The 7654-nt window shown below is 50.5% G+C and overlaps 1 protein-coding gene across 4 annotated transcripts in view; it reads left to right on the plus strand.

Moving 5' to 3' along the window:
* Positions 1–7654, plus strand: part of LOC108555577 (basement membrane-specific heparan sulfate proteoglycan core protein) — a 154560-nt gene that overhangs the window by 138084 nt on the left and 8822 nt on the right. For 2 of the 4 annotated variants that reach the window (XM_017911311.1, XM_017911313.1), the window contains 3 exons: positions 586–796; positions 4336–4486; positions 5086–5246. In XM_017911311.1, the coding sequence (XP_017766800.1) occupies positions 586–796; positions 4336–4486; positions 5086–5246 (523 nt within the window). Of the gene's footprint in view, positions 1–585; positions 797–2773; positions 2834–4335; positions 4487–5085; positions 5247–7654 lie in introns of all 4 variants that reach the window. The other 2 variants (XM_017911314.1, XM_017911312.1) reach the window with 2 other exon arrangements.

The raw sequence follows: 7654 nt of genomic DNA on the forward strand, positions 1-7654 counted from the left end.
ATTCCGTCTATGGTTTAACGCGTGGCGATGTGTCGGTTGGTAACGCTACCAATGCCGGAGCTCATCGAAAATTCGATACGTCACGCGTTCGATTCGATCCGATTATTAGACCGAGGCTGCTGGCACGAAAGATCATTGGCAGCGTTATTATTCGGCCGTTGACAAATTCAGCCAACGCACGATGCATTCGTATCGCCGATTTTATCGATATTCTTGGCCCCGTGATCGGGAACACAGGCCATCGATCGATCCCCGGCAATTGCCGATTTTGCGAGGAATTTACATTGACCGTCTTTCCCGTACAATGGAATCAATGGTTAACCGTCAAATCAGCCAATTAAAGGAATGCCAGCCGAGTCCATTAATCCGGCTGCAGACAAATTACCGTGATTCGCCGGAACGAGGTCGATCGAATCGGATGAAGCGTGCAACAAATCTTTTCGTTCAACAGGAAAGAAGCTTCCTCCGAGCCGAGAGAATCCCTTGGAAACTGTCCGGGGTGAGAGCGATGTCGGGCAAAGTCGACGGTCCCAGAATTTTCCTCGAAATTCCAACGATGCTCAGCAGGCGCCATTTTGGTTTCAGATATCCTGGATACGTAAAAGGGATTTACACATACTCACGTCGTCCATCTTCGCGTACACGGGGGACGGAAGATTCTCGGTGAAGCACCCCGAGGCATCCGACGAATGGTCGTTGCTGATCAATTACGTTCAACAACGCGACGCCGGGGTGTACGAATGCCAGGTTAACACCGAGCCCAAAATGAATTTAGCCTTCGTGTTGACAGTCGAAGGTAAAACTGCACTTGCGCTACCATTATCCTAGCGCGATTAATCCTTTCGCGTTTAACACGTTCCGTCGGCGGTCGAAGGAAATCCCAGCTGGATATTAAAGCTGTTGCTTTATCGGTTTTCTCATCTGCTCGTGTTTTCCCTCTTACGTTATCGTACGAGGGATTTTTACGAGAAAATAGCAGCTCGAAAGTTCCAGACGGATTATGGGTTTTCATTCGACGGATTTATTCCCGGAATATCGTTCCGGGAAAGTAGTAAGGATAAATACTCGCGGCGGCAGGAAAGGATTAATCGCCCCGTTGACAAAAATCACACTGTGCCCCTGTAAATATACCGCGTAACCGAGTCTAGAGAAAAGACAGAGACAATCTCTCGACGCTTGTTTACGTGTCTACCACCTGATCGATCAGGAAAGACACTTCCGGTACCCTGACTACTCACCAGCATGAGAAAAAAGGACTGAAGCTTCCCGCTTGCATGCCTGTTTCCGTGAAACGTTGACATTTCGACGATGTCGGTGCCCCCCAAATCACTTTTTCTCGCACGTTTCATCCCCCCATTGTCCGGGTTTCGCGCGAACATTCCGACGAACGTGCCTGCAAACCGTCGATTTCGTCTCCTGGTACTTCCGTTGCGCAATTAATTCGCCTAATTGATGGTCCTGTCAACGTCGGGTGCAGGTTGCCACCGGGCTGCCGCGACAACACTTCGGGTTACAAACAGTGGTTGACGTTACAACGTCAATTAAAAGTCCTCGTGAATTATCGAGCATCGTCCCCTGTTCGCGTATCGAGCATGATCAAGTCAGAGATCAAGATCCCGTGACCGTGGTAGGATCGATGGGTCGGTAACGAACGGTAACGCGTTCGCGTCGCGAGATTTATCGTTGACGCGTTTGTCGTCCTCTACTTTCAATCCCGTGTTGCTTTTATTTCATCGTTTCATCGTGTTTCGATTGACGTTACGTCACCTCGTGATTACGGTACTTTGTCGGCTCGCGAGGTTCCTTTTTCTGTTAAAGTTACTGTCACGCGTTAACGGGCATCGATTATTCAGCACTTTAAACGTTTGCGGGGAGTTAATGATCGCGCTTTATCGCAATTAATCGACCGACCGCTGGATTGTAACAAACAACAACGTATACACCGTTTTCACGTAACTCGCTCGCAAATGATCGTTGCGTAGGATAACGTTGTTATGTCAACAGTCTATATTTCGATAATTTAATAACGGTGCCCGATTATCCTAACGATAAATCGGTAGAAATCGGCGGGTATCGAATGATAGAAAATTTTCTTATTCTTTCTCGTTTACGGGAACGATTTATCGATGAATCTGGATGGAAAATTTCTGACAGGAAGTCGTCAGCTTCTTCGAGCATCGTCGCGTGAACCGTTTCCGGCATTCGCGCGATTTCGAAGGGTCTGCGTGCACGAACATCGATGTTCATTAATTATGTTCGTAGCCTCTGCGTGTACCTGTCCTTATCACGAGGCAGCATACGCGCGTGCGTTACAGTAATTGCTCGTCAGTTGGCGGCGATCGATTTTTTGCCGATCGCACTATCGATTCGTCGCAAGGAAATTCAATTCGTTTCCCTCGAACGTTGGTTTCTTAATGTTCCTCGAACGAATACGCGATTCTCTTTCAAATCATTCCGCGATTCTTTTCCCGCGAAGATAAACGCGCGTGTGCCGTTGGAAAAGAGTCGCGAAGCTGGTATCGCGATATAGGAAAAGGACGAGCGTTGACTGGAGAAAAGAAAAGAGGCCGCGAACGCCGTGAATGAACAACGATGCACGGTGCATAGCACACGTGTGTGCGTATGTGTGTGTACATGTATATCCGAGGGAACAGCGATCGTAACCTATATCACGATGCTTTCGGTGGCAGTCCAATCCCCGGGCCACCCACGAAACGGTAGATCTCACGACGAAATCGATTAACTCGATATCTTTTCTGTCCTCCCATTCCAGAAAGTGCCCCTGTCCCCGCCACCGCCACACCGAACGCCATTCACCGGACGTTCAACTCAGGTTAGAGAATCACGCAAGAACAGAACTCCTTTTCCAAGCTGTTGAACTTGCTGCTATAGACGTTTTATTGCGACCGGTCTGTAGATCGCGATGGCTGCCTCTATCTATTCTCTGTGCCTGTGGCCAGCATGTCTGTATGCCGGCTCGTGCTCTATCAGTGCATGCACGTCCTCCCAGTTTAACGTTAATTAATTCAATCCCCCACCCCGTGGTCGGATGGTTTTGTTTTACGAGGGCCGGTCGAGCTGACTTTAGCGCTAAAGGGCTCCGTTTCGCTGATCGTCACACGCCGTGACCCGGAATGCGACCACGTATGCGACGACACGCGTTTTCTCATTTCCCCTGAACTACGATCCGCGGTATAATTGAGCCTGATGGACTTTCTAATGCAACGTGGCGATACGCGAAAGAGATAATCCCGCGCGTGCTCGGCCTGCCTTGCGCTGGATATTCCAACTCGCACTCGGTTATGCTTCTGCTTTGATGTACGATAATTTCCAGCCATTTGCGTTCCGACATACCGGGCATAGATTCGCGTTTATATTCTCTAGCGAGTCGGGTGGGGGTGGACGAGAGGCCGGATCGGTCCTTTACATCTTTCCACGTGGACCACGGGCCGTGGAGATGAGTGATTTACTTGGACTCTATCGATCGGCGAGCTAGTAAATTTCTTGTTTCGAGATAAACCGTGACCCGTTTCGAGGAATGCGATTGCATCGAGACAAAAAGCATAAAAATGGAAAGGTTTCCGATGCATTTATCATGGCACGAATGGTGTTTCGCGTGGCATTTGGCATGATCTCGGGGCCCCTGCCGGGCAGCGAGGCGATAACGTGGTACGCGACGATGTCTCTGTCCGACGAACCACGCTTTTACGTGCCCACGCGACGCTTGATTAGCCCGTTCTACTTCTCGCGACGATTAACATATTCGCGGTAACGATTCAAGTTTCGGCTCTGGCCTCTCCTTTCCGTTTTCGCCGACCCCGAAGTTCCGTGAAAACTTTCGCGATACTCGCTTCGAACGTTAGTCACGAGCACCGCGGCTACCGAGTCGGGGAACATACTCGCCGCGGGCATTTGCATACGGTATTACGCACGCCGAGGTAAATTCGCCACGACTCGCTGACACAGGGTCTTACGATCGGTCGTTGATTAAGTATAATTTATAGGGCGATTCGAAATAATTCCGTATGTAATAACAAGCGAGTAACCTTAGGTTTCCACGAATGGACGCGTGATTTACTCGTCGACCGCGGGGCACGTTTTTAAATCTCGCACCGTTGCTACCGGTCGCGTTAATTCCCACGTCACGCCGACGAGATGGTATCTCGCGCGTTGCACGCGAATCGCTCGTCGCTTTCGGGACACGCTTAGAGGAATCCGCAAGATCCGCGAGACAGTAGACACCACGTTCCCCCGTAAATAGAGAACGAATAAACGAAATTTAAGCGGGACCGAGGACGGAATGTTTAAGTGGCCGATTTCCGATGTGTGTTGCAGCCGCTGAGGCGAAAATCCTCGGTCCGGAAGACGTCTACGTGAAGAAGGGTAGCACGATAAGCCTCACGTGCACCGTTAATGTGCCAAGTACACCGCCCAGCATCGTTTTCTGGCATCACGGAGGAGCTCTGGTGGATTTCGACAGTCCCAGGTACAAGCCACGAGAATCAAGTTCTCGAGTTCTCTCCGTAATGCTCCGCCTCGTGCACCTCTCGCTCCCTCTATTCCGCGCGCGCCAACGTTTCAGGGCGAACCCACTTGCTTCCGTTCGATTGCCTGCGTTACGATTATTGCCGCACACCCCATAGAAGATGCACCGAACGTGCGCCGAGCCTTCGCCCCGTTTCCAGCGTCGTGAAAATTTCTGTCACTTCCCCAATCGCGTAACAGATTCTCGCGTTGTCGTTTCCCCTTAGTACCGCGATTCCGTTCGCCGGAAGGGATATATTAATCCCGGCAACTTCTCTTCCGACGACTTTCCCGCTTCTCTCCGATGGCCTGGCAAATCGTCCTTTGTACGCGGATCCCGAGTTTAGGGAATATCGAAAGGAACACCGGTAGCCGCGCGATCGTTCTCCCTTCAGGAGGGATGAAACGCGATACCGCGACAACGCGTCCCGGTGTATCTCGACGCTCGTGTTACTCGGAGCAAGTTGGCGCGACGCGGCCGTCACACCCTTAGAAACGTCCTAACAAACGCGATGCAACGTGTGTGCGGTGAATAGCAGCAAAGTATCTTTGATAATTCAGCGTTCACCGCAGGGGCGGGATTTCCTTGGAGACCGAGAAGACGGAAAGCGGCACGACGAGCAAGCTTCTGGTGACACAAGCCAGATTGACCGACAGCGGAAATTACACCTGCATTTCCAGCAACGCGAATCCAGCCAGCGTAATGGTCCACGTGCTGAATGGTAAGAGCCCTTTTTATTCCCCGAACTCTCATTCGACCCCCAACCGCTCGTTCCTGTCCCGCCGCCCTCCGTCATGGCTTAACTTAATTTCTTCGGCACTCGAGCGACGATCAGTCTTGCGCCTAGACGTAGCTGCGCCGTGACACACAACTTTCTTAATATTGATCCGCACTCTTCTTGTAACGCCGCTTATCCTGCCTGAAAGGAACCTGGCCGCGATTATTTTTCACCCGTGAATTTCACCCCTTTTCCCCTACCTCGTTAACGCCGCATCCGCGGCAATTTAAACCCGCACTCGTATCGATGTTTCCGCGATGGCAATTATTCATCGCGATCGGTACTTCGACGAATCGCGGCAGATTTTATTAATAACTCGTCGACCATTCGGTTAATAATCCGTCGGTTGTTACAGGTTGCCTCGTATTGTTTCCATTAATTATCCGCCCTGTCGATTATCGCGAAGGGGGAGGGCGATGAAACGCGAACCATTTGGGGTATGGATTAGGGGATGGTAAAAAAAATACGCGCGTATAAAAGCGTGGCGCGTTTCATCCAGGAAACTTGAGCGTAGAATCGAAACTCACCCCCCTCGGTTCGTTTATTGGTTCGCGTTTTATCCGGATCCAGAGAAATTTTATCCCCGTCGATTTATTTTTATACCCGAGCGGATGCTATCTACTTTGAATCTATATAGCAGCTTTCTCAATACGCGGCGTCGATATGCGGCCGTTTTTAGGCGCGTTCTACTATTTTCGTCGTTTTTCTTTTCTTTTTTTTTTTTTTCCTTTCCCCTTTTTCACCCCTCGCGTGATATACGCGCGAGTCAACGTGATATACTCGCTCGAACGCTCGCCTACGGGTCTCCGTCGTGCACACGCCCTTCCATAAACGTCGCGAGCAAACGCGTCTAAGGGGTGGAATAGCGTGGAAAAATCGGCGAGCATCCCTTGCCGGTTAAATCGCGTGCGTCTTAACGCTCGAATCGACATCTCGTGACGTCGTATCCATTTTTGCTTTCGCGAGGAATCGGCTCTTATTAAAGAAGAAATAGACAAGGGTATCGAGAGAGGGTTAGGCGAACTCGTAAATAACGAGATTCTAAGTTTCCATACCCGCAGCGATGTATAGTGATGAAAAGTGATAAAAAATTTCGCAAATTCTCGTAAAATCTTTTACGAGACTTTCAAATTCTGCCAGTGTGTTTCGTAATTTCTCCGCGCGCAACTTGGATCGCGGGCACGGAAACGTTTCGACCCCCCTGGAATCGGTAATCCACTCGAGAGAGAGAGGGCAGAAACGTGGGAGGGTGATAGAGAACATGAAGAAAAGAAAACAAGTTTCATTCTAGACCTGTCAACGAACCGTCATCGACGAACCTTTTCGCCGGAAGCCTTGCCTGGACTCCAGTGTCCGGCGAAAGTCGAGTCGGAGCACGCGTTCGCAAGGCGTTCGTGGAGAATTCGTGGAAAATTCCTCGTCGCGGTGAATCTTTTTAGTCGGTACAACGGTGCTCCACGCGTGTGAGCAGTGGACGACGGAATGGGACGAAATCTCTATCAATTTTATTTCCCCAAAGTGTGGCCTGGAAACGAGCGACCGTTCGCCTGACACTTTGGAAATCATGGAACACGGTGGCCGACGTCCACCCACCGGCATTGCCGGACGTCGAAGATGTATCGTCGCCCCTTTACGCCGTGATTGTTCGACAAATTCCCCGACAATGGATGTCCCTGTATCGTGGGATGCAACTTGAATGGCGGAGGCGCGGAACAGCTCCTGGAGGTGCGAGGCGGAAAAGGGACGGCGTGTTCATTCATCAAGCATCGAAATCCCTCGTCATAAAGTTTGACAGGCTCGTATATTGGGGCCGCGGCAAGTACTCGGCCCCTCACGCGTGCACTTGGTTTTGATCTATTGTCAGCCGGCAACATTCGCGATAACACGTGCAATATCTTGCGCGGCAACTTCACCAATCCAGTCTGTCAATCATGAGCGGGCTCGCGCCAGCCGAGCATTCGCGTAGAAAGTCCCTAGATTGAAACACGTCACGCCGTGCCGCGCAACCTGACGACTTACTCTTCGCCCGTTGTACGGCTCATTGCTGCGGTCGTGTTCCCAGATTGTCGGCCGCTTTCGGGAAATTACGGTCGGCCGAGGGTGTAGGAAATAATTGGGTATAGGCGGGAAATCGAATCGATATTATAACTTGATCTCCTCCATCGTCGGTTGAATTTCGAGTTCCAATTATTCGGGCGTCTGCTGCCTTCTCCACTGGATATCTTTCGTTTCCGAATAGACTGGATTAATTCTTGGTCTATTAACGGAAGCCGCGTTAATTCGATATTACCCTCGGTTGCCTTCGCGACTAGAAATTTTCACCGAATATCTTTCGTTCCCGGATAGCTACG

Source organism: Eufriesea mexicana, unplaced genomic scaffold (genome assembly GCF_001483705.2).
Source record: "Eufriesea mexicana isolate 0111107269 unplaced genomic scaffold, ASM148370v2 scaffold124, whole genome shotgun sequence".
NCBI classification, from domain to species: domain Eukaryota; kingdom Metazoa; phylum Arthropoda; class Insecta; order Hymenoptera; family Apidae; genus Eufriesea; species Eufriesea mexicana.